At 39.6% G+C, this 26738-nt stretch overlaps 1 protein-coding gene across 3 annotated transcripts in view; it reads right to left on the reverse strand.

Moving 5' to 3' along the window:
- Nucleotides 1–26738, reverse strand: part of diaph2 (diaphanous-related formin 2) — a 340142-nt gene that overhangs the window by 235206 nt on the left and 78198 nt on the right. For all 3 annotated transcript variants that reach the window (XM_035160754.2, XM_047340479.1, XM_047340478.1), the window contains exon 7: nucleotides 12331–12470. In XM_035160754.2, the coding sequence (XP_035016645.1) occupies nucleotides 12331–12470 (140 nt within the window). The remainder of the gene's footprint in view (nucleotides 1–12330; nucleotides 12471–26738) is intronic.

A 26738-nucleotide genomic window follows, 5' to 3' on the forward strand; every position in this document is an offset into this window, starting at 1 on the left:
CTTTGTATACAGTCCCCCCCCCCTGTGCACAGCTATATTCCTGAGCCAAAAAGATTAAGCAATACAAGAAAGATAACACTGTAATCAATAATGGATCGCAAGAGATAATTGGCTATAAGCCACAGTGTATCAGAAGACAGCAAATGATCCAGTGCAGATGAGGCTATTTGTCTGAGAGAGGCGAGAGGAGGGTGGGAGGCCCAGTGTGGTCACAACCAGATTATGTCATTAGCATCACTTGTTTCCAGGCCTCTAACTGTCAATAACACAAAATGCATGGGGCAATTTTATGAAATTTACAGGGCACAAGTCAATGAGTTATCCTGCCTTTTTGACAATGATTTGAAATAATAATGGCTTGAGTATTAAAGTAATTTGTATTGACTCAGTGAGTCAGAAAAAACCCTCAATTAGGGGAAAGATACAATAGCCTGAGGCAAATGGTGGCGTTGAGGTATTTCTTTGATCTGTGACTAAATTAGCACACGCTACAACCCACTGCTACTCAAATTTCATCAGAGGATGAGCAAAACCAATTAATAAGTTATTAATATTTACTGTGGTGCATAATGATGATCTGTTTTCTTAATAGAAACAAAACACCACAATGTTATGAATGTATGAATGTCTGTTTACATAAAGTCTTCCAGTCTGAAAGTTTGGTTTATTTGGTTAGAATTTTCCCCTTCCTTCCATAAAAGAACAAACAAACCAGCTCAGTTTTCTGCAAAAATAATAACACAGTGGTATATATTTGTGTTGCAGAGGTGGCAGGGGTAAATGAGCACCTAGGACAACAAAGAGGGAAAGTAGGTGACACGGCTGAGGGAGCACAATCCAGTGAATCCACAGTCTTTGTTTATGCTCCTTAGTAATGATGGTAATGTCAGTCTTCAGAGGGCAGGGAATGGAACCAATATTTGTGAAAAGAAATTCTGTTTATTACACAGCACAACTGTAATATGGGATTGAATGAATGCTGTGCAAGCTGAACAAGGTGTGTGAGGAGGGCACTGATGAAGACTGTAACACCTTATGCATTAAGAACATGTAGAGGATTTACTATTTCAAACATCACATATCTAACAGTGCTTTGACGGTGCTCGCCATTTTTTAAAATCTTTTTCCTGTCTTTCTATATAGATATCAATGTCCTCATGGCGAGTGCTACCACGATCTCCAAACAGAGCAGAAGGGAGGCTTTGGAGGAAACAAGTGAAACTGGACATCTGGTATGTTTGGAAATGAGCTTCCATACATACAAACACAGATGCTGTCACACAATGACCAGTCCATGAACCCATCCTTCCGCTGACTGGGACCAAGAGAAAGAGCCAGAAAAGCCACTCCAGTGGTCAGTGTGAGCCACAAGCTCACTTTTATGTGCAGCTACACTAAATGCTAAACATCTGTCTGACACCAGTGCTCAAACTTTGAAAATAAAGAAACCCACAATACACCACTTACATTTTTGGTTTGTTGTTGACATTTATTTTGTTAATATCAATTGTTTCCATCCATCCATTAAAGACCCCTGATGATTAGGATATGAATAAAATTGCATTGAAAAGCTTTACTGAAAATCATTTCATGAACAGAGATTTAAAAAAAAAAAGATAGATGAAGATGAATCTAGTACAAACACACACAGTCTTGTAAAATGATTTAAAAGAAATCCATCATAATTACTGACTATTCACAGAACAAGATAAAGAGCTTTGTAATAAATACTCTCAGAGAAGATGCATTCATTAAAACAGAATGTAAACTAAAACTGCAAAATGCATAAAATAAAGCAGAGAAAGGAATCGTGTGAGCAGCAGATTTTTCATCAGAACTGTACATCTTGCTGCAGGTTGCAACATAATGGAGTCCTCCAAGGTTCTCTAAGGCACTAAATGTTTAGACTCCTCCCTGCATCTCAGACTGTCGATCATTTTCTGTCCCCTCACGTACACCCTGCAGCTCGCCTTCTAAATGTCCCCAAAGTTACCACAAAGAAAATGAGAGATGGTGCTTCTACAGTGTCCGTCCTGAGGCTGTGAAATAGCCCTTTCGCTAGTAATCAGAGAAAAAACACCTCAGAGGAAAAAATACTATTACAGCTAACACAAATAAATTTACTAGCAGCAACAGTATGGGTGTGTACATTGTATTACATGTCTACCTTTCCTTTATAAGAATGTGTTTTCTTTATTGTACACTGATTATCAAGAGCAACATTTACATCTTACAGCATTATCATAGTGAATCATAGCCCTTTGTTGCTTGAGAAGAAGAGCAACAACACTTGCATCGTAGAGTTGAGCTCATGTTTGGTCAAACATAACAAACTCGTTTCTCTCGGCCATTAAAACATCGATGTAGTGATTCAACATTGAAGGAACAAGAGATCGAATCCTTCCCTTATCAGACTCTTCGTCTAATGTGGGCACACATCCAAGGATTTCATTAACTTGGGGGGGGGACTTGTTCATCTAATATTGATGGCTATAATCCTCTAGTTAAGTGCTACCAAATTGTGTTACTTTCTGCAATCATGTATATTCCGCAGGCAAAATGAAATATTAATGGTCGGTCTTGGGGAAGCAATTTCTTATTTCATGTTATTTCAACTGGCTTGATACAGTTGTATGGTATATAGAGTTTAATTATATGTTAACTACTATGACACGTATGTAATGAAAACTTCAGATTGGCCCATAAATAAAGGTTTAGACACAAACAGTATCTTTGCTGACAAAATGTATGTTCACCAAAGATCATAATCAGAAGTCTATCTTGGGAACTTAACTTGACATTGTCTTCCTGTCAAATAGCATTTGTCTGCCAAAATATTTTACTGTCTGACATGTGCTGCCATGACAAATGTAATCATGCTTGATCAAATGCATTTCTATTCTGCTTAACCTTATCAGGGTCACCATGGGGTCTGGAGCCTACATTACATGCATCATTGAATAAACCCTGGACAGTTCACCAGTTTATCAAGGAGGCAGAGGAAAACTTCAACAGAACATTCAATCTCGAGTAAGAAAAATATTCCTAACAGCCAGCAGATTCAAATCTGAAACCATCTCGCTGTGATGCGACAATGCTAAACACCATGAGAAAATATGTGCATGTATATTGAAATTACTACTAATATGTACAGTATTTTCAAGCTGAACAGAAGTGAGCCTGCTTTAAAAACTGTGACATTAAGTCCATCGCCTCCTCTCACTCCATCATTCAGACAGTCTTGACACGGCTCACTCCACACTGCACTTCAAGGTGCTTCACTGAGACACTGAAAAAGGGCTTCAACTAAAAGATCTGCAAGAGTAGTTCAGTCATCATACGTGTAATCCTGTTACAATACACGGCTCTTTACACTTCCTATGGACACATTTCATGACTGGGACCACTTACTCAAGGGAATACAACAGGTTACTGTGTATTTAGTTCAGTAAACTGCTGAAATTGTCATTGCAGACTGTGAGAAAGAGCGTGTGTAGAGTTAGCGAATAGTTGGCAAGGGAAACGTTACGGCACATGATGAAAAGTTCCCTCCACATCACCAGTCACAGCAAGCGACTCCACAGCGATAGAAATGGTGAGAGGTAGAAACTTCTTCGCCCATTCCGTTTGACTGATCACTGGTCTTGTGTTGAGATGGCTTGTACACGCATTGATTTCAGTCTATAGACCACTTTTATTATTTTATCATGGCTAGGTGGGGACCTTTGTTATCGAAAGCCTCTGAGCAAGTGCAATATATTTCATAGTGCATTACAGGCAAAGGCATACAACAGTTCCTTTGTGGGACCACTGACCTATTCAGTGCTATATTACTACAACTGAGGCCTGATGCTCTTTGCAACAAATAGTTCTGAGCATTATGGCTTGAAACCAAGCACCACCAGTGTCTGCTTGGTGACTTACCCTGGCAAACATAGAGCTATATTATGCTCTGATCAATTTAATAGCCTTCTGAAATAACTGTAATGCTCAGGGCTTATCAGATGACAGACATTAGATACCCTATATTAAATGTAGCTCCATGTTCTTCACATCTCAAAAAACTGTAAAAAGTATTTATTGTCATGGCCTTTATAACTGTTATGTACTTCATTTAAATATTAATAAACTTTAGGAACAGCGAATTACTTTTTTAAAGATATGTGGTCACACAGGTTTCCTTTTCTATTTACGGAATCGTGACCGTTTCACTATTATCAGAGCAATTACTAATCTCCTATTATAACAGGAAATGGATGAATGAAATCAAAAAGCTAATATTGCTCTTCTTAAAGAATGCCCCCAAGTGGGCCATTTTGTACTGTTGATATGTCTTAGGCTCAGTTGTTCTTGGAGCCTTATGCAACTGTTATGTGTTTACCTGTCATTCACGTGGTGCATGAGAGTGTGCTGCATGCGTGTGCCAGCAGTGGACTCAATGGCTGACTCACCAGATCAAAGTCATTGAACGACTGAGGCATGAAAAGGAGATTATAACCAGAAGTATCAGTAATTAAAAATGTTTCTTATGAAATTACTAGCATTTACACATACAGAGTCATGTCATTGGCATGCACTGTATCTGAAAGAAAACACTTGGTGGATATCCTTCGAATGTGTATCCAGGTAACATGAACACTCTTCATTTAAGTAACAAGGGCCATGTCACTGCACTTAGGAGTCCTGATATCTTCTCACCGCTGTATCTCCTGGCTGGAGCATTTTTAAACGAAATGCATCACAAATAACGTAACGTAATGACGGAGCGATCCTAGAATCACAAGCTGTAAAGATAAACTTGCATCAGTTGCAGCAGAGGACCTTCTCACAATCACCTTTGGGTACTGACATTGATATTAGAGCCAAGGCAGGTAACAATCTCCTGGTCACAGCACTCCATCATGTGACTGGTGCTGTAAGCCCAGGAATGGGAGCAGTGCAGCACTCAAAAATGTTTTGGGGGATATTTGAGTGTCAGGCAGCTTGATTCCATGAATGCGGCTCTAAAAAAAAGGCTAAAGATCAAAATGATTCTTCCATATTTCCTTCTGGAACTTGAAATGCTTGTACTTGTGTGTGTGACTTCAATAAAAGCAGTGTGACAGATTGGAGAGAGGAGTATCAACATCTGTAAGATTTGTGAGGTGATTCATGATTTTAAAAAACACAATTTTTAAAAGATAATGAGTTGTGTGTTTTTAATAGCCTGGAAGAAAGCCAAGCTATACCTGCAGCAGCCACAGTCCATGAGGAAACAGAGAGGTGCCATCAACATCTTCACATAGTTTAATTCTTTGACACTGGTTGGCGAGGCAATATCTTACCAACACATCATTTAGAGCTCTACAGCAGTATGTGAGATTTATTTTTGCATCCGAAATCTTACAATAAATCCGAATTGCATACAATTCATGATCAAACATCATAGTATTTACTATGTCAGCACTGCAGCAGTGACGACAACAACAACAACAAAACGACTGAGTTCCATGTACCAATGCTGTATTGGTTCAAATGTGATACCTAACCCAACTCACCACTAAGTGAAGGAAGAGGGAAACTAGTCATACAGCCGGTGACCTGATTCATTAGAACTAATTTAACAAATATGTACATGTTTTGAAGAATCAGACAAAGGTTCATCGTGTTTGATGAATCCGCACATTCCTCTGGCTTCTGCAGGGATGAGTTTGATCTTTCAAGGAGGAAAAGGAAAAGACAGTGGCAAGCACTGCTTTGAAAGAATGGATTATTTTGTTCTATTATTTTCAAAGCTATAAAGTTGCCATTTTGTTTTGTTGCAGGCACCTTTTACAGTACATGTATAAAAACCTTTTGCAAGTGTCAGCGTGCACCTCACCAGAATGTGCGTGCATGTTTGTGAAATAATTCGATCCCTGCTGGGAACTACTAAAACATTAGGACAGCTCTGCAGCGCTCGTTAAAGCCGGAGAAGACAAGACGACTTCCGTATGTTGGGAAAGTAGATAAATGCTTTTATACCTGAGCATAACAGAAGAAACAAATACACATCACTCTGAGAATGTGGACCAGATTGGACAGATTTCCTGCTCAGATGTTTATTTAAAAGGTGTCTGGGGATTTTCGGTTATGTCCCACCTACCAGAAAACATTAATACCTTTCTAGGATGTTGGGAACTGTTAAAGTAATCCAATGTCAAGGAAATCAATGATTTTATTTCAAGCTGTATCATTAAAATAGACGTGTCCAAAACATTACACAATTTATCAGGTCTGAAGATTCGAAAAAATTTGAAACAAAATGAAGAATAAGGTAATAAAAATGACAATATCTGACAGAAATGTTCGTTATTTCCTTTACCCGAGCAAGACAAGTTCCAACTGAATCCATAAGGAATTCAAATCAGATATTTGTTAATTATGTATGTATCACTCTGGGGCCATAACAGATATGACTATCTTGGAGGTTAACAGATGGTGTCATAAAATCAAATAGGCATCACTCTTAAAATATCCCCAGACAGTCAGGACATTTATGTCTCCAAAATCGTTTTCACTGCCGCAGAGGAAGAAGGGCAGGCGTCATCTGTGAAGTCAGCCACAAGGGTAAAAACTAGTTAACTTTTTCATTTCTGTCTGCTCATGACATCCATTGAGAAAAGGGTCGTAAGATGTGTGTCAAACTTAACAGTCACATAAAACTCTACAGTAAAATGAGACTGGTGGTACCAGCCTGAAAACTGAAGGACAAAAATAAATTTGGATTCACTGATGAGTCAAATGTTTCTGTAAACTATTGCATAATTTTTGTTGAATCTGTACTGTCTCATTTCTACTTGACAATTGACAAAGAAAACTTGTTTGAGGCCTTGAGGCCTTGAGGGTGGCTTGTAATGAAAGTGTGAGTCGAGAGAGTAGAGTCCCATAGTGCAAAGACAAATACCACACTAGAAAGTTTTATTCCCAACTTTACTTCTTTTGCATCTACGTAGGTAGTTTGTGTCTGTCCTTCGCCCTTCCTCATCCATATCTGGAGGATATTACATCTTGATCATCATCATAGTAAATCAAATAGATTTGGTTCCCATTACCCTACAAAGTGCTGAGAAGGACAGGAACTTTGTTTGATGTGCCCTTAGGTAGGATGTCTCCCTAAACTCTACTTTGGATGTCAGGCCTTTTAAAAATACTATATTTAAAATGTTCAAATTGACATAGAGTCTCATTTAGCCTCTACCCACTATGAAAGTGAATACAGGGGATCAATTATTGATGAGTCACTCAGAAAGGGAGCTATTTTCACATCAAAACCTACAGAGTTGAGACAGTTTTTCATTTGTGAAGAATCTGTCAGACTGAACAGGCTCATTGATGTCTACTGTATCTCAAACCTCTACAATCACTTACTGCATCAGTGCTGTGTTAAGTCATTGCAGTTGCAAAGAGAGTTACACTTGTTCCAGACAAGATTTACCGGCCTGAGCTGTTGAGGGGGCATCTACCACCTGTGAGACGCTTAGATCCTTATATATGTTCCGGAAGTCACAATGGCAGATGGACAGATGGATGTGATCCTTTGTGTTGGTGTTAATTGGCTGTTATGATCACAGTGGACACAAGAGGCCAAGGGAGGATGAGCTGGAGATATAAGACTAAAAGTGTGATAAAAAAACAAAACAACATCTGTGCCAAGGGAGTGGCTTGTTTGACACCTTTTAATTATCTTGGTTTTGATTTGAGTATGAACCAAACGAAATATTATGAGGTGACAATCAAGGTCACCAATATCTTTTTTCCCTTTCCAGTAAGCAAGGCGATAAAGCCAAAATGTATATCAAGAAAACAAAAATTATATCAGCCTCTATCGATAATGATCACAAGGGTCTCATATAGGTTATTCCCTATATATAGCTATAGATATATAGATATATATCTATATATATATCCTTGCTTTTTTTTTTCCTGTGGTGTTTGGGCAATGGTATATATATTTAACCAAAAGCGGGAATAAGGGAATCCGACTTCTTTAAAGATCTTTGCTCAGTTATACACAGGTAGCACTCCCGCTGTACTTCAGTCAGTGCTGGAGTATCACAACGGGCATTAAGGCAGTCAGTGAGTAGGACGACGACCTCTACATTAACAAGCATAGTACCTCCAAAGCTCATAAAAAGCCCATGACTGATATCCCAGCAGACCTGGGTGCTCAGCTACGAGCATTTAACTGGGAAAAGCTGGTGAGACTGATTCCAACTCAGACACCCCGTGTGGCAGAGAAGATCATCCTAACAACCCACACCTCGAGTATCCACACACAGGGACAAACTCTGGTGTCAGCAAATGTCTCCCTCCTCCACAGAAAGACCCTACAAGAAAGAAGCCCCTGAGAAAATGTCTCGCTTATAGCGTCAAGATTTCACATAGTATAAAGTAAGGTGGCCAGTTAAATTTTGCTTAAATATGTCTCAGGGATCGGAGAGCTAGCAGATCTAATATGGAAGTCACTGTTGGGATTTGACAGAGCCATAGCATAATGCCAAGGACTAAACCTAGGGAACTCAAAAGGTTGGGCCCATGGATGTGTGCTCTGCTGCCCAAAACCACTAAAACCTCTTTCCTTTTTCATACTGGAAAGTCTATTGATGTAGTAGCAGTTGAGATGGATCCCAGAAAGTGAGCTTTAACCCGATTCCTTTCAGCTTTAGTGTATAAGTAAAGTAAGCCTTCTCATGTATGCATGCATGATAGAAAATAGATGAGGTTCTGCTTTCGTGGTGGTAAACAGTAAATAGAGATGTGTTTTGCCTATTGACACATACAACTCCCTGATATGTTTTATATGGATCTTTAAACAGTTTTCACATGTGAAATAGAGAGAGCTGAGAATTAAAAAGGAAAAACAAAGCCATACTAAAAAGATCCAAGGACTGTAACCTTCTTCAATTTGGTGTTTCACTTCATGTCAGTGGCGTAAGAAATGTGTGATAAGTAAATCTGAAACTTGTAAATTAATAAGCGTGTTTCAAAATGATAAAATTAAAAGGGGGGAAAATGAAGCAGAAGACCCAAAAAATGGTTTGGGAAATTCTGACAGAGAGGGAAGTGGAAAACACGGTTGATGAGGAGAAAAGAGTGGAAACAGAGGATGCAGCGGACGCTCCAGGCAATGCCATCTGTGGGCAGATCTGCAAAGGCTGCATGCCACACACCTGTGTGGGACTGCCTGGGAGATAAGGCCCTCAGCACAATGGCCCTGTGGCCACCTGTGCTGCCAAACAGGTGCACAGCGAAGCCAATTAAACTATTAGACAAACACAGGCTTCTGGGAGCAAATTAGCCGTCTGCCCAAACACCACAGGAAAACAAAAAGCAATGGTAAGCACTGTGAAGAGCAACAACACTTTTCTGGTGAGACTTTCATGTCAGTGTGCAGAGCTGCGTTTAATGCCTCTAGAGCTGGTTTTCAATCAGTTGTTTAAACAATGATCACAATATTTATTTTATATAAATACCGTATAATTTATTTTACAGCTACAACCTTGTATGAGGATCAGGGCTAAAATTTGAATTGTCAAATTATCAATCCAGATACATTTAATATAGAAGTTAATAGAAAGAGGTTGGGCTAGATGTGAGAAGACCGACTCCAACCATTTATTCAAGGTTGCTAATCATGTAAGATATTAATTTAGCATTAACAGGCCCACTTGTTACAAAACAGTGCTTTTAACGTATCATATCAATAATCAATAATCCAGGCAGAACATTTGAATAATTCTGATAATATAATTCTAATAAACTAATTAAAAAAGTAATGGATCTGTTCTTGTTTGCTGAAAAAATACAAAATGTGATATTTCTGTAAATTACTGGGGGTTTTTTTGTCAGCCCATCTGCATGGTGTCTCCCTCAGGTAAAATAAGTAGATTTAATAGTGTGATGAAATAATGTATGCCTCAGTTTTCTCCAATATAAACATTCAGAGGAAATTTTTTTGGCCTAAAAATAGAGTAGACAAGTGCAAAGAGGAGCTAATTGAGTGGACATTTGAAAATATATATTTAGCCTCCCACAGAGACAGCATTCATCTGTTATGATAAAATTCATAACATCAAGATATTTTAATCCTAAGCAAAATGGAGCTTCAAGGCAGAAGTGAATTAACCAGAATTTAAGGCAATTTACGAGGGATTCTTCCAACACTAAGTGCCTGATTAAGATGTTAAAATTCTAATCTTGCTTTATCCAAAATATTTGAACACAGGTTCGACTATTTCTGACAACATTTGCTGGCCTTCAGCTCTAGGCTATACCCTGACATTTCCTGCCAGAATGGGAGGTTGCATCTGCAGTTAAAAATATGTGATGCTATTTTAACTGTGAGGTAAATTATCATCGTGAAATAAATGGTAGAATATTATCCACAAATTAGTAGACGTAACATTTGTACAGGCGTATTACTAGACAGCTCAGAATTATTTCCTCATTTTATTTGGTAAAATTTATAGTAAATTTCCCCAAATACTAATATTTAAAAACAAGCCAGCTAATCCTTATCCAAAGGTGTGAGTTAAAACAAGCATGAATGCCCTGCTCCGCCATCTACTTCGTGGTTTATTTTCAGTATAAGATAACGTACCATACAAAGGTTACATTAACATAGTGGAGTCAGAAGTGTAGCAAACCAAATGTGGACTTCCTGTGTTGTGATCCATGATAATTAAGTGCATTCATATTAATTAGGAGTAACCTTATCCTTGCTTCGAGAAAATAGCCAGTGCCTTTCCCCAGGAGAGGCATAATGAGGGGTGTAAGGACGAGCAAGGGACGAATGGTAGTCAACACTTCCCAGAGTCACACACACCCGAAAGCGACTTTCTCCCTGGATGGACCTGGCAAACTGTGGGAGGTGACTCCTCCATAAAGCAGCGGTCCCTTACATGCTGGTCAAAGGTTCAGCCATTTGAAAATACCCACAGGGCAAGCCTGGCCTGGCCTGGCCTTAAATCCCCTTGGCACCAGTTGGCCTTTCCGAGTGAAAAAGCTGACTTGACTTCCCACAGCTTGCTGGAGACTGGAGAGACCGACTTCACAGCTCTACAATCACTCCAGGGATAATTACTTAGCTACTCAGATATTCATTTTATTATATAGCATATTACATGTAAAATGTGGCTTTTCGTTAAGCTTAGTACATTATAAATCTATCAATGGTTCCTGTAAGTGTATATAACTTACTCTTACTCCCTTGATAGCCAACTAAATATCTATTACAAACCAGCATGTCATGTGAATCTTAATGGTTCCATAACCACTCCCTCAGTTTGAAAGGAGTGTTGCTTATATACATTTCTAAATAAACTCACTGAGCAATTTATTAGAAGCCACATGAAATAAAATACAAACAGCTTTGATTATCTTAGTTGTAGACATTTCTTTAAATGCTGGTCCATGTTGACATGACTGTATCACATAATATCTGCTGATCTGCTGTTTCCTCCTCTATCACAAAAATAGATGTTCAACACACACACAGACACACAGACACACACACACACCTATATACTTGAGGGCAACCCCCCACAATATTGGTTCTCGTGACATCCCTGCTCCTAAGGGGGATCTGCATGGTTTTGTTATTAAAATTCTGATGTCTGATTGCATAATTCGATGTAAAAGCAGATGTACACGTGTTCCTGATAAAAAGCTTGTTGAATATATGTATGGATGTTTGACTCTGCAGGAGTTTAGCAACACAAAACAATTAGTTTCTCTTTTTTTCCTCTTTTGTTACTAATTGCTTTACAGGGACGCCAGCATAATGCTGGTGGTACCACACAGATAACATAAAAGCTCCTCTGGGGCAGCGCTGGCAGGTCCTTTCTCTGTACCCGGGTCAACATAAAAACTACTTCACTTATCCAATGACCATTTAATATGCACCATTCATTGATTCACATTAAGAAACATCTCCTCAACAGAGAGCCGGTAAATAATTTAGAGGATCTGCTGTCACTGAGGGTTCCGATGCACTCGTGGGACCAAATTAAAATTGAAGATCTCTTGTACAGGAGAGAGTGAGGCCCCGCCTGGTAATGAAAGGCCCATGGGCCAATCAAAGCTCAGCAGGACAGAGCTGAGAAATACATCTGAAATTGTGTTTTCATATGGGTTCATGACAGATCTAAGAGAAGCAGGTACTGGCACATTTTCAGCACCATGACACTTCATATCAGATTTTATATTTATGAACAAAAATTGTGGGATTAAAAGTGAGTGCTCTTTTGATTTTGACCTGTGGTGTTTGCATATAATCAAGTACAGCGTATTAAAAAAAGTTTGAGTTACCTGACAGGGTTACTGGTGAGAGACACTCTGAGGGACTCCAGGCAATTGAGCAGCTTTTCTTCTGTGATGCCAGAACGCAGCTCGTGGACATATTCTTGCGATGAAAGTGTACACTCATGCTTACTGTTCCTTAGTCCACCCTGGAAATAGGAAACAACAGGACAGAAGTTAGATAAATATCATCACTGTGACTTCAACACCTGTGTTAATGTGTAAAAATGTATTCAATCAAATCCCTTCATTTTATTTTTGTATTTATTTGGTTTATCCTCTTATCAAGCACCTTGTGTTATTATTACTATTATTATAGTTTTGTGAACAATGATGAAACATTGATTTGTATCGATATGGCTCGAAATACATGACTTGTTCCACTGAAATGAGAAAACAAACATCCTATTACACAGGAAGAGGATTATGCATTGCTCGGTCACTATCTCTTTTCAGTAGAAACAGTTGTTTGATCAATAACAAGCAGCATGTGTATTTGGATTCACACGAAAGGTGCCAGTGATAAAAAGCTGGCCAAAACTTCTCTTTTTCTCAATCAGCCAAGACTGTAATGATGGACTACTCACTGAAAACCCCAAACACTAAGCTCTTCATGGTATCTGCAGCAGATCCTGCTTGAGGTAAATTGATTCTTGTGTATAATCTCCACAGAGGGCGCTGGGGACATGTCGCTACACTGACATTTAAACAATGACACCATTCATTGGCAGCAATAGCAGGGAAACACGATCACACACACTCACGTTCCAAGATCACATTGACATCAACATTGTATATTACATAGAGCTTTGGATAGTGTAGTCTGTCTTAGCAACAACCATCAACATAAATACCAATGAAAGAGATTTTAATATAAAATGATGAACATTATCTTTACTCCCACTGAACCTGTGTAGAAATCTTTAGGTTCTGTTGTAAAAATGAGCTTCATTTCAGGTCAAAATAAGGAAACATGCTGCAGAAACAGCAAAACATCCACCTGAACCAGAGAGTTGGGCAGATTCCTCCTCCGTGTGTTCATCCCTGGACGGCTGGATCCCCACAAAGTGAGCCGAGCTAATGGGCAGTTTGGGAAGTAATAAGCTAACTCATTTATCTGGTTAATAGAAGCCTGCTGCTCCCCTGCAATGTGTGGTCTTCTCTTTATGAGAGGAACAGTTTGTAAGCTACACCAAAAAATTGTAAACAAGGGTCCACTAATGTCATTCCAAAAGTAAGAGTTTTTTATTTTCCCCCCGGAAAGGGTAAACATAAAGGAACCATATGCTCTGTCATGTTTCATCTGTATTCTACCAGCACTTTTTAAAAAAGAGTTTGAGTTTCACATAATTGTCTTGTTTTCCAGACTATAGATTGATTTTGTAGTAAATCTGTTTTCTGTGCTTATGTCTATTCTGTCTTTCTCTGCATGATCTATACAAACACTTGTGCTATTCATCTTTTTTCTCAAGCTGCACTGGGTGAATGTGGGGGAGTGACTGTCTTCACTTTTACCTTACTGAACCTACTTATTAGACAATAGGGAGAGGTGACAAGCCTCATTATCATCTAGATGTTTCAACTAGTACCTGCCACAGAACTCTTTGTTGTACATTTCTGCTGTAATACATGCTTCTGTGGTGTAGGCTATGAAAGGCTAGACTCAAAAATAATGAATGATATTGGTAGAACCAGATATGTGGTATGAGACGGAGAAAAAAAAAGAATGATCCCAGACCGGTAACAAAACCACAAGAAGGAATGTGGGGGCTTTGACTTCATACAAGCTTTACTACAAGGTTAACCACAGACAGTGATGTAAAACTGGTATAAAAGTGACAATAACGTTCTTTTAAATCCTTAAAAATCATGTTTTAAAAAACATGTTTAGGACTTTTTTTATCTGTAATATTCTGTGACTGTATTTATGAATTGAATTAAAACAAATTTAAACCACATTTTATTTATTTTGACTTTGATATGTAAAGCCACTATTTTTCTTCCTTATCAACTTTGATATTTACTTGCAATTGTTACTCCAGAAAAAGCCAAAAAAGTTTTGTGTGAAAAAATTCTTAATTAATGTCATGATCAACACAAATTATTATATGCCTCACCAGTTGGCTGGGTCCTTTTTTAGAGCACCATTTTAGACATCTGGCCATGCAAGGAAAATGTATGGTAACCAAGTAAGTATATGGGACTTATCCCAGAGGTACCAAATAAATTGTATTCCCATTTATTAGAGACTTGCCAATATCATTCAGCTTGAAGATGAACTTGCGAGGCTGAAACAATCACTCTATTCTCACAAGCAGGAACAAATACAAAGATACTATGGTCAACAACTAAACAATATTTATCCTGTAAAATAAACAACAATATGACATGTAGTAAACACATACGTGACAAACTGTATCTAGAATACAAAGCTTCAGATCAGAATGAAGAAATATTTACTACCAGGCTGCTGATTTCAAACTACATGGAAATCGGTAGACAACACAATGCCTACTTAGCCATTTAATCTGAATATGTGAGGTTTTTATGTTCCTCTGTAACAAGCTAAAAAAAAAGAAAATGTTTTGCTGTGATATCAATGTAAAAACAGTGTGAGGTGCACTGCACAAGATGTTGCAGATCCCAAGTCTAGAATCTACCTGAGTGGTGTCTGGACTATTAGGCAGCTACACAGATGTCCTCCTCTGGCAAACTGCATAAAAGTGCTCATTAATTCATAACAATTTTAGTAGAATGGGCCTGTAGATCCTCCAGGGGGATCCTTCCCTGTTGAGAGGAAGGCAGAAACTACAGTTTTCATTATCCAATAGGGCTGCTACTCCCTGGACAGGGACCAACCGAAAGGCCTGGGACCAGAACCATTTAAACAGCTAATTGGAACAGTGCATCACACATGTCTGATCCAATCATGCCAGGAAATGCAGGAGGAACATTAAGTCCACGTCGGTGTTCCTCGTCCTCCAAAAGGTGAGAGGAAAAAGATTAACAGCGAGTGGCATTTGTATTCTCAGGTCGTGCGTTGTTGAGGCAGCAGTGTAATGTACTGTCGGCCTGCTGAAAATATGTGTGATTGTCCCACCATCACAGCAGTCAAATCAACAACTCTTCAACAAAGTTTTCACTGAAGAGAAGGCTGGGGCTCTCAAAACACGATGCTGTCTGCTGATCTGTTTTGATGAAAAACAAAAGCTAAAGCAGGCACGTCGGGCAGACACCGAAGAGGCAATATGCCAGCATGCTGCTAAATAAAGCTTTAAGGATAACGGCAGGTGAAATGTATAAAATCCACAAGGGGTGGGTTTCATGCAAGTCTGAAGATCAATCACCTGGCATTTGGCCGAGGATTGAATTTGGTGGAGTCAGAGCTTAATAAATAGAGCTGGTTTGACAAGAACAGCTTTCTAGCATCAGTAAACACACCAGCTCAAAATGTACTAAAGCTGATAAAACTTGAGCACTTGGCAGTAAAAAATACGCGCTGCATAATCAAGAAGTGAATGACATAACTGTTGACCCAATCATTGCAAGAGAAAACTGCATAGTCTGAGAAAAGGCACTTTGGATATGGCTGATTAGGCAACTACGTTTTCAGAACATTAATTCCTCAGTAATACATAGGCCAGTGAAAGGAAAAACATCACCCACTTTTTATTTATCTCCCTACCTCTCAGCAGTTCCCAGCAGGCGAACCACTATGTCCAGAAAAGCTGGAGCTCTGGTTTCACAGCGTGTACTGACCTCTGGAAACCAAAGACACTGACCATAAACTGCTTTTTCATGACCCTAGACCAAATCAATGGAAATCCTTTGGGATAATATCAACATTACACCACCACACTGGCGGCGGAGAAACAATCTGAGGAGAGGGGGGGCATTACCTGCTGGCTACTGGGTAATCGAGATTTCCTCACCAGACTGACAAAAACGGTCAACAGACAAAAGTGGTCAAAAAGAGACCCTAGAGGAAGGGAGCAAGGGAAGATAGAGGGATGGGGGAGAGATGTTGTGTGGGTCGTACGTGAGGAAGTAGCAACATATAAATTGAAAGAGGTAGAGGGAGTGGGAGGGATTTAAAAAGTAAAGGGTAAATACAAAGAGAAAGAAACAGAGCAAGGGAGAAAAGGCAGGGGAGAGAGATGGAGCATCATGTGAAACTGCAACCTCAACAGTAGAGGACGGGCACAGCCTTTTGACCACAGCCTAGAGCCTCATCTCCTGCCGCTTATTGAATCCCCTATTTGTCGATAACAGTATTTCCTGCCAAAGAAAATAGTGCTGGGAGCAATTACTTCAGCAAGCCTGTCAATTTCATTTTGGGGGGTTAGGGTAGCATTGAGGCTCATTCCCTTCTCTTCCATCACCTCTGCCTCCCTTTCTCTATCCCATGGGGAGTGACAGAGTGTCGTGCCTTCTATGGAGGGCAGGGCAGAAAGACAATGCCAAGGCGGCTGCACTGCCACATGTCATCTTCACCTGTAATGAGCCCATAACAAGCTGGCAGCTTCCTCAGTGCCCAGTGCTCGGCACACTCACTGATAGATACATTATTCAGCTTCATTGTCAGCTTACTGGAAAAACCACATGGCGACAGCGTGTCTGGCCTGGAAGCTATCTGGGAGAGGGCTGACTGCATTCAGCCTCGCTACCTCCCTCTCTCAGAGACATTCACAAATATACAACCCTCTAAATGTTTTCCTAACTCGTATCCGTTGCAGTGCTGCGTGACGACGAGTTACCATTAGCAAGTGATGCAAGAACAGAAGAAGAAAAGGTCTGTGCTCAAGTCTTTGTAATTCATCACAGCCTGCTACAACGATTTACTTAGATGGCGAGCAGGAAAGTCAACCAAGGCTTTGTGTCTGACTGTGACATGACTCATCACAGCACTTCATGGTCTATTTAAATAAGGGCACTGTTGATTCTTGAACCTAATTTATAAAAGAAGCAAGAATGCAATAACCAAAATAGTCCTTACAAATCCATTTAACTACTAAGGGCGCTGATCCCGTTGATTTAGGAAGCGCACTTAAGAGTTTTGTTTGACATTTGTACGACATGTCGTTTTCGCCTACATCTACCTATACTTGACATTCATTGGTTTGTAGATGGGCAAGCGTCTGATGTTGGAGTGTTGTCTATTCGGTGGGTAGTAGTCTTTCAGAGCAAGGCAGAGTAAGGGGGGGGGCAGTGGAGTCCATCAAAAAGCGCACCTCTAACTTGGTACAGTACTAATGCAATTGGTGCACTACCAGATGCTACCAAATAAACTACAATTCATTAATAATACGATGAAGGTATACTATCACAGACATATTTTCTTGTTGAAATCGTTACCAATAATATAAAACCAGAGAGGACAGGAGCTTCTCCAAGCTGAAGTTCATCAAGTTCTACCTTTACTTCAGCAGCTACAACTCCATCCTAGGGGAAACACTAATATTAATACCAGCATCACCAACTTCAGGGGCAGTACTCAACAGTAGTCAAAAGTTCAAATTCGCTGAATGAACATTTCTCATCATTCAAACATTGTGTTTGAAAAGAAGCTATCCTACAAGTTTAATTCTGTAATTCTGCTTCTCTTCCACTTATTTTTATTATTTTATAGTTTGGTGTCAACATCCTGCAGTTGGTTCAAATTGCAACAGAACCACGGTCCAGACTAAGAACACCTCTATTGGTCAGAATAAATGTTGGTCTGTTGATCCAGTCCATGGTCTGACGCATCTTTCTCGCCTATTATTTTGATTTGGATTAAACTAATTAGTCAAAAGGTACAGAACAAACAAGGTAGGTGTTAAAGCCTCGTGAGTTGTCTCGTTACTTGGACAAAAGGTGATTAGGTCCAAAAACAACTTGTTTTGATTAACAGTTTTATTTTGAAGCCATTCAAGGTGACAAACAATATCTTAGACTTTACAGCAACATCTTTCAAGCTGGACAAAAATATCTGTACGTGGGGGAGAGTGATAAGAACACATTTCCAACTCCCCATAGGGTGATTGTGTCAACAACACTGTTGTTGAGAAGTAATGAAAGAAAAAATATTCTCACCTCAAACAACCACACATCCCGAAAAAAGTAATGGAGACAAAGTTGTGGAATAATGAGAAATTTAATTAGTTCTTTGTGTGTAATTAATGAAAATTACTAGAGCACCCTGCTCTCTTGTAAAAAAAATAATACAGATACAATCTAAGCAATTAGTGCATATCATGCTGCAAGATAGCCACATTATAACTTAATTTCCTGCTCATTAGGGGTTGGTAGATTAGTTGAGAGCAAAGATATCACAAGAACGGGTAAAACACATTCTGCAGACATGCACAGCCAATCACCACGTCTCGCTCTTTGTCTTACATCACAAATATGACCTGAAAAAACAACACTGTCAATGCAACTTCACAAGGAAACAAGGATTGTTCACAAATAGAAAACCCACAAATATGAGAGATGTTATAGAAATGAACAATCTTACATTCACCACAATCTTAAGTTTGGCATGAATCTGTGGCAGCTGTGGTAAAGGTCAACTGCAACACGGATCAGTTGAGATGCTGGTTGGCTGGACAATGAGTTTTCCCTAGCCCTACTTAAAGGACAGAGTCCTGCTGCTGGCAGATAAGACATTTCATCTAGCCACCAGGGCACAGGGCTCCCAGCTCGGTGGGGGATTTCCCACAAGACCATGTGGCCAAGCATTTCATCCCTTTCTCTCCTCCATCTCCAATTCACTGTCTTTACTTCCTCCTTTTTTTCCCCATCCGTCTGTCTCTGTCTTTCACTCACTCCACACTGTTGAGGTGTTTTTGAACCCTGGATGACAGCCACAAGAAATATGTGAGCGTGTCTGTATGCACCGGGGGCTTTTTTTCTTCTACTTCTATTTATTCTCTCCCTCTATCTTCTATGGTCATGGTCACGAAACAATGGACGGACAGTTTTATCACATCTCACCAACTATAACTTGCTGATAACACAGACACAATTAGGGCCTTCTACGTTTAATTAGGTCTACATGATTCTCTCAATAATCAGTGCAGTGGCATTACATCTTGTGACCAGACAAGACAAGGTTGCCGCAACAGAGCAGATGACTGAGAACAGTTGGGGATTTGGCTGGAAAAAGCTTAAAAATAGCACTGCAGGTTTCATTTTATAAGAAGCACTGGGCAGTGGACAATGTATCATTTTGTTTGTGTGTGTGTTGATCCCCAAGGTCTGGAGGAAGAGCACCCAGTGACAACTGAAACTATAAGACCCGGATATTAAATGATTTGATTCCCCTTTTATTTCAACACAAAAATGCCCACAATAGTTTGTAACAGTTATTAAATTACGAGCAGCGGTTTGCTGCTTCTAGATTTGTTTGTGGTGGGTGTGTGTGTATACATAAATGCAATGAAAGGTCAGTTATAGAGAAATATGGGGCAGCTCAGCCATGAGGATTGAATAGACATGGAATTTATTTATTCAGAACTAGGATTTATCTAGGAATATGTTTTTATTAAAGAAAGGCCATGTTCTTCTAAATGGATTTTAAACTTTCAAACTAAACAGAAAAAAAAACAAGCCCCACGTTTTGTATAGAATTTTCTTATCAAGCAGTTATAAATAAAGCATGCTTCGGTGTTTGCAGAAAATCTCTGACATGACTTTAGAAATCAACACATTCAGTGGTAAACAAAATGCGTTATTTCAGCCTCATCAGCAACAACTAAATGTGTAAAGTGTCTTTTATTTTTCTCACAGGCTGCATCACAAATGAAAATGTGAATCAGTATGTCCTTAAGAATTGTATGTTTTTCATAGTGTATGAGAACAATTTAAATTGTGATTTATATAAAGATCGTACAAGAAAAGAAATGCCATTGTGTTATATGGCAAATGCTTGGCAAGCTTTGAGGTAACACTCCTGATGAAAAATGTTTCTCTTCATCCTGAAGCCATTATCTGCAAGCTTTTGTCCCAAAGTCAAAGTAGAAGTCAGTTCGAGGTTAACCTGTTTGTGATGCTTCCTCCTTGACCTTTACCAGACCAACATCATGGATGATTGTGTTTACCTCACACCCTTTCCTTTCATTTTCACACGTTTAACTTTAGCCCTGACCAATGCTAGATAGTTCAAGCTCCAGAAAAAAAAAAACACCAAGCACGTCCGTCCTCCTGACTATGCCTCAAATGTGGGCGAGGGGACAGCAGAGCAACAGGCAATGTCAGCAAACTCCCTTGGCTTGAATCCAACTGAATGATTGCCTGCAATATGGCATCATCAGTGTTTCAACGAGCAACTGAAAAATGTCCACAATGACACACAATTCAGTCAAGGAGATATGGATTCATTATCATCACATAAACTTTAAGGGAAAGGAGACACCGTCAGTAAAGCAAGGTTGAATCAAAAACAAAGTGTATTTGCCGGCGAAATGATGGTGAAACCACTAAACACAATGAACCATTGCAAAACTTTTCAAATTCAAAAAAATAAATGAAAAAAATTGAACCTAACCTGTTAACAAACAACTTCAGGCAGTTTACTGATAATTCAATAATTAAAATAGGGACAAGGGAGAAAGAGATGGACAGTAACAAGCACAGCAATTAAATACATGAATAAAATCTATGAGCTACAATTAAATATATATGTTTGAGTAGAACAAACAAGACTTTTTGTTAAAGATTTGTTTGGGGCATTTTCTCTTAAATGACAGCTGCCGTGGAGATAGACAGGAACAGCAGGGAAGAGAGAAGGGCGAACATGCAGCAAAGGGTTCAGGCCAGATTCAAACCTGAGCTGCTGCAGCCAGGACTCAGCCTTGATGTATGGTATTCACTTAACTAGGTGAGCCCGGAGCACCCCCAAACACAGAGGACTTATCGACAGATCTGAATCACTGCTGCATGAACCAGTCACTCAGATTTACTTTACTTATTTATGTACAATAATACAAGAAGGTATATTTCCTAAATTAATTTATATTATGATGTTATAAGCTGTAATTATTAATGACAGGGGTCAAAAAGCTACTTTGTGGACAATGAAATAAAAAAAAATGCATACAGTTCAGATATTAGTTGTAGGCACATATGTAGCTAGGTGTGTAGGATTGATGGAGTATTAACATGATTTCAGATAATTTTACTTTGTATTGATTCTTGAAATTGAGGAAAAACACAATAACATAAGTGCTATATTGTCAGCAGCTACGTTATAGTGATGCTAGTGGCAGCGTCGGCTGCTTCTCACAACTACTGTGTGAAAACCTGAGACAAACCTGCTGCTGGTTGGGAATGGGTGAGGCTTGGGAGCTCCACCATGATCTGCTGTTTAAGAAGTAAGGATTTAGACCTTGGAACACTAATGTCTGCAGCCACATGGGTAAGAACTTTAGCCTCGCCTTATCGATTCTCAAGGAACAGTTTCAGCTTGAACAGAGCTCGAAATATATTTTAACATCCCAACTGCGCACATGCACAGCCTGAAGCAAGCACACGTATGTATATTCACACACAGCCACATGCAATGTGAACGTCACTTATTTTTTAAAAATACAACTGAATCTTTCTCAATTAACTTCATTACTCTTTTTTAAATACAGTGCTACATGATTGTGTGTATATTTTAAGAATGCCAGACAAGAGATCATGCTGTAAATCTCGACTGTTGTTTGGGAGTGTGTATGTGCACATATATTGATATGGTATATTTTTCTATGTGCATAAATGCATGTCTATGTTCGAACATGTACAATTTTGGGGTTGTGTTTGTGTGTGTGGTGCAGAATATTCTTCTAAGCAGCTCTCCCTGTGCTTTTCAGGACTCGTGTCTGCACAGAATTTCAATGACACCTCTATAAAGATAGGAGCAGATGTCAGCCAGCTTGCTGAAAGTCAGGTGGAAGAGAGTGAAAAAAGTAGAGTGAGTAAAATTGAGTGCACACTAGCTGCAGAGAGAAGTCTTAAGTTATGTGTCTATTTGCAGCAGTGTAATACAAGGGACGAGAAGGATTTACTGTAAAGATATAAAATGAAAGAAAATATGTCTTTTAACATGAAGAAACAAGCAAACTCTGCAGCAGACTGAAAAATGGCTGATGGACAGGTTTTTTCGACAATGAGATCATTTCAGAGACTTATGGGCTAACCTAAAAATAAGCCCTTGCACTGACTCACCCATACTGCTTTCAAGATAATGCACTACACTCCAACCACTCACCAATCAATTCAAGGTCGAGGTGGCTCAATATTGTCCCACAAGTTCGCCAAATGAACAAAGACATTAGGTATTTTATATGCAGATGAAGTGAGAAAGTTGTCAGAGTACCAGTCAAATTTCCAGTTTCTGAAAGTGATGAACAGAGGAAAACTTGAAAGGCTTGTCGAGCCATGTTGCCCCTTAGTTTCCCCCCAATGTACTCCCACCGTCCTGGTGGAGGGGGTTAAACAAGTGAGCTGTTATGTAGGTTGAGTCACACAGGATCTAATTTAAGTTTTCACTGTGGTCTCTGCTGCATTGATTGCAACGTGAAGGCCTAATAAACTCTGTTCTCAGTGCTCTTGTTTCCTGCTCTGGGATCTTGGGTATGAAACCAGGAGCTGCAGTTACTGACTAAAAGTTAGGAGGAGGTCTACAAAAAAGGGTTGAAGATGGGATAACAACAAGGAAACTGTGAATAAATGAGAAAGAGTACCAATGCTGATTTCTAGTGGGTGTCCTGTTATATGCTCCTTTGTCCTTCTTTGCCAACCGTCTTCACGAGGCAGGAACCTTGATAAATCATTCATACAGACAACACACTACAGGGGTAACAGGTTCAGGTTAGTCTGATTTTCTTATTTTCTGATTTGCTCTCCACAATGATTCAGCTGAATAACAATGCTACAACAAACAACATATCAATTACCTTTTGTTGCAACAGATCCTGAGCAAGAAATCACAAATAGTGAGAGAAGTGCTTTAAGTTTGTCGAGTCATTTTGAGGATGCACAACTAAGCCTTGCAGCTAATCGTGTGCTATAAAGGGATTAAGAGTGATAAAAACAAGAAATATTACATTGAGGTTTGTTACCTCACCTCATTTTGATTTTCTGAATAATTTACAGCCAAAACATAAACACACACAGTGCTTACTCTCTGTAATCTGTGCATGATATTGCCATAGGAAGAATATGTAGCCTCACTTTTAAAGCCTGGGAAATGTAAATAAAAGTTAAGTTTGACTCAAAATGTAAGGACTTATTGAGCTTGTAACAAGGAAAGTTTGTTAGGTCCATTTTGATCCAATTAACACATGCATGCAAATTTCTATGCATTGCGCAACAGCTTGAGTAGACAAGCCAGTATAGCCAGATTGAGTGTTGAGTGCCTGTGCTCAAAGAACAAATGGGACAATATGTAACTGTCCTAACTAAACCTCTGTTCCTGAAATAGTCTGCACTCTTATCAGTACAACACACAAAACCCACAACCCATCATTCCCTAGTCATCCTCTCTAACCTAGGAACAAACTGCCAAGAATGTGCAATAAATTACACAAAAAGAGAAAAAATTGAGGGCCGAGGACAAAAACTGGGCTCAGGTAAACATGATTTGGCAGTGACATTAATGATCTCCAATCCCTATACAGGTTCTGTGGGCAGATTCTGATGGAGGGGACAAGCATGATTTACGACAATGGTAGTCCTGGGAGAATGTTGAAGGGCCTTGCCAGAAGCAGAATGGCTGATATGTGAGTGTGTTTGTGTTCTCTGTTCATGTGTCTGCAGTACTAGCCTCAACTTTGACAGGATTGTAAATGGGAGTAGACTGAGCTCTCTGACCAGGTAAACACAATACAGAACACACACACAAATCCCCCTCCCCATATTGAATTTGGACAGTCTAACCTGCCCCTAGCCTTAACCAGGGCCTCAAAAATGATCTTTTGCCTCATTAGTTCAAGCCTAAAGGTCCCAATGAGGACTGGTCCCATCAAAGGTGTGAATTAAAGCTCACAAAGAGGTAACAAAATCTCTCACTCACTCACTCACACACTCACACACTCACACACACAGAGAGAGAAACTCAAAAAGCAAGAAACAGTTCTACATTTCCTGAACCTCAAAGCTATGGGAAGGATGCAATGGATTCAGTTATTATCTCCAGGGTGGTCAGCTTTGATCTCTTTCTCATGTCTGTATTGGGGTCGTCTCATCTCTAATAACCACAGGTACATTTCCTCTCCTGTTCCCTCTTAGCTAGATAAATAAGATTTCAAATTGTCTGGTACTACCCCATCAGTGGAATAACATGATCTATGAAATATCTTCCCATGAAAAACCCATACTGGGAGATTATCTTCTCATCACACAGACAGCACAGCTAAAAGATAAGGGTGAGAGAGGTGATCCGTGCTGAAAGAGAAACACAATGTGTATGTGTGTTCGAGGTGGGGTGTGCACAGTAATGTATTATGAGTGTGCGAACATGTAAATAGAAATACAGCGAAAAAGATTCAGAGAAAAGAGGGAGTGAAGCAGAACCAATGCGAGTTCAGTCATTTATGGGTTTGTCTCAACCCTAAAAGGGGTCTCCCCTCTAATCAAGCTTTATTGGATGTAGTCACATTGAGGTCTCGGGAAATATAAACCATTTCTTCAAGTATTCAAACTATTACTTCATCTCCGCTGAGTGGCTGCAGCCCACTCAATTCAGCAGAAATACCTATTCATCAAGATGTCTATGTGCAGGCCATGCCTAATAACAGATGAAGAGATCTTTAACTGCCCATAAATGGCTCCAAACTTGAGAGAAAGCACTTACATCAGCAGAGCAACAGCAAAAACAAACTCTCTCCCAGGTTGGGCTTGACTACCTCAACAAAGGAAGATTAATTTGCCTGTTGAATTGAGGCTGATGCCCCAGCCTTGGCACGCTGCCTAGCTGATGTTGAGGTGCAGTGGTGCCTCCCATGCACCAGGACCATCGGTATAATGTCAACAGTGCAGCATTACAGGGAAAAGCAGAAAATGGACTATCCGGCTTTAATGAAAAGAGCATATATTTCTTTACCTGGCTATGAAATTTTAATGTCACCACCTTAGACCATATATTTTGAGGGGTGTATGTAAGTAATTGCTATAGCCTATGTTAATATTAACAGCCATTGATTTACTCATAGTCTCAAGCAGTGGAGACTAACACCAATGCTGCATCCGGACTCCTGATTGATTCCATCTCCAAGACCTTCTAGACTTTATAGAAGTTAGCATGTTAACCAACTATCCTCAGTCAGCCAATCTCATCACCTTGAGTGAGTCACTGTAGCTTATTATGACCTGAAGAAGTAGTGTTGTGCATTATGACCTTGGTAACTGAAGCTCTTTGTGTGTGACCATGAGCCCTGTGCCTTCGACCACCATATAAACCACAATCAGGAGCAGAGAAAACAAGGTGTGAAATTACATATAGCACCTTTAAATTAAAGATTAATGGATCGTTAAGGAGAAGGATGGCCAAACAGATATGAACACATCGGTGGAATGGGAAACGGTACGCAAATGGAGCCACACCAATAAAACTACTGAGACCAATAAGAATCAGAACAGCTCCTCTGTTCAGTTGCTATGGAACTGTGGAGTTTTTTTTCCATTGAATTATAGTGACGTCCATTAGCAAAAGATTAATTAAACAGATATTGCAAATAAAATATCCCTGAACTATATAAATATTGCCATTCACAATAAAATTGTAGTCACATTCACACAATAAAAAAAAATCAGGCATTCAGAGAGGACAATATGTGACGCTGAATTAATTGAATACCTCAACCTGTACAAAATGTGAGAGGAAGAACAGTGAAACTGCGGTGGAGTGGGAAAATTAGTCAGCAAGGATGAAATAAGAAGAGTAGAAATGAAATTATATTAAAAAAAACACAACTGTCTCCTCACAGGCACATGTCATTTTGTGTCAATGCATTTGAACTACTTCAGACACTATGAAACTCTGCCTTTTTAAGAAGAGGCCACTACAAGACTGACTTCCTTTTCTGGCTTCTTTTTTCCCCCACCTCTGACAGGTGTGACCTTTCGGCTGTGCTCGTAGCGGCCACTCTCACCCCCAGACAGTAGGCCTGGATTAGTCACCATCTCTGAGGATTGTGGCGCCTTGCACGAACGCACATGTGAGGCCCAAGCTCTCTCCAGCATGGCCGTAGGGCCTGCTATGAAAAATAGAACACCTAATGCTGGGAGATAGAGACATTCATCAAAGACCAGGGCCCCTGCCTGCCTGCCTGCTTTGTGTGCTGCCTTCCCTCTCAATTCGGCATCAGTATTGAGATGCAGAAACAACTCACTTATTGTACAGTACAAAAGAGAGATGGGGAATGTTATCCTTATTGTTTAAAAAAATG

This window comes from Hippoglossus stenolepis, chromosome 7, assembly GCF_022539355.2.
Source record: "Hippoglossus stenolepis isolate QCI-W04-F060 chromosome 7, HSTE1.2, whole genome shotgun sequence".
Lineage (NCBI taxonomy): Eukaryota > Metazoa > Chordata > Actinopteri > Pleuronectiformes > Pleuronectidae > Hippoglossus > Hippoglossus stenolepis.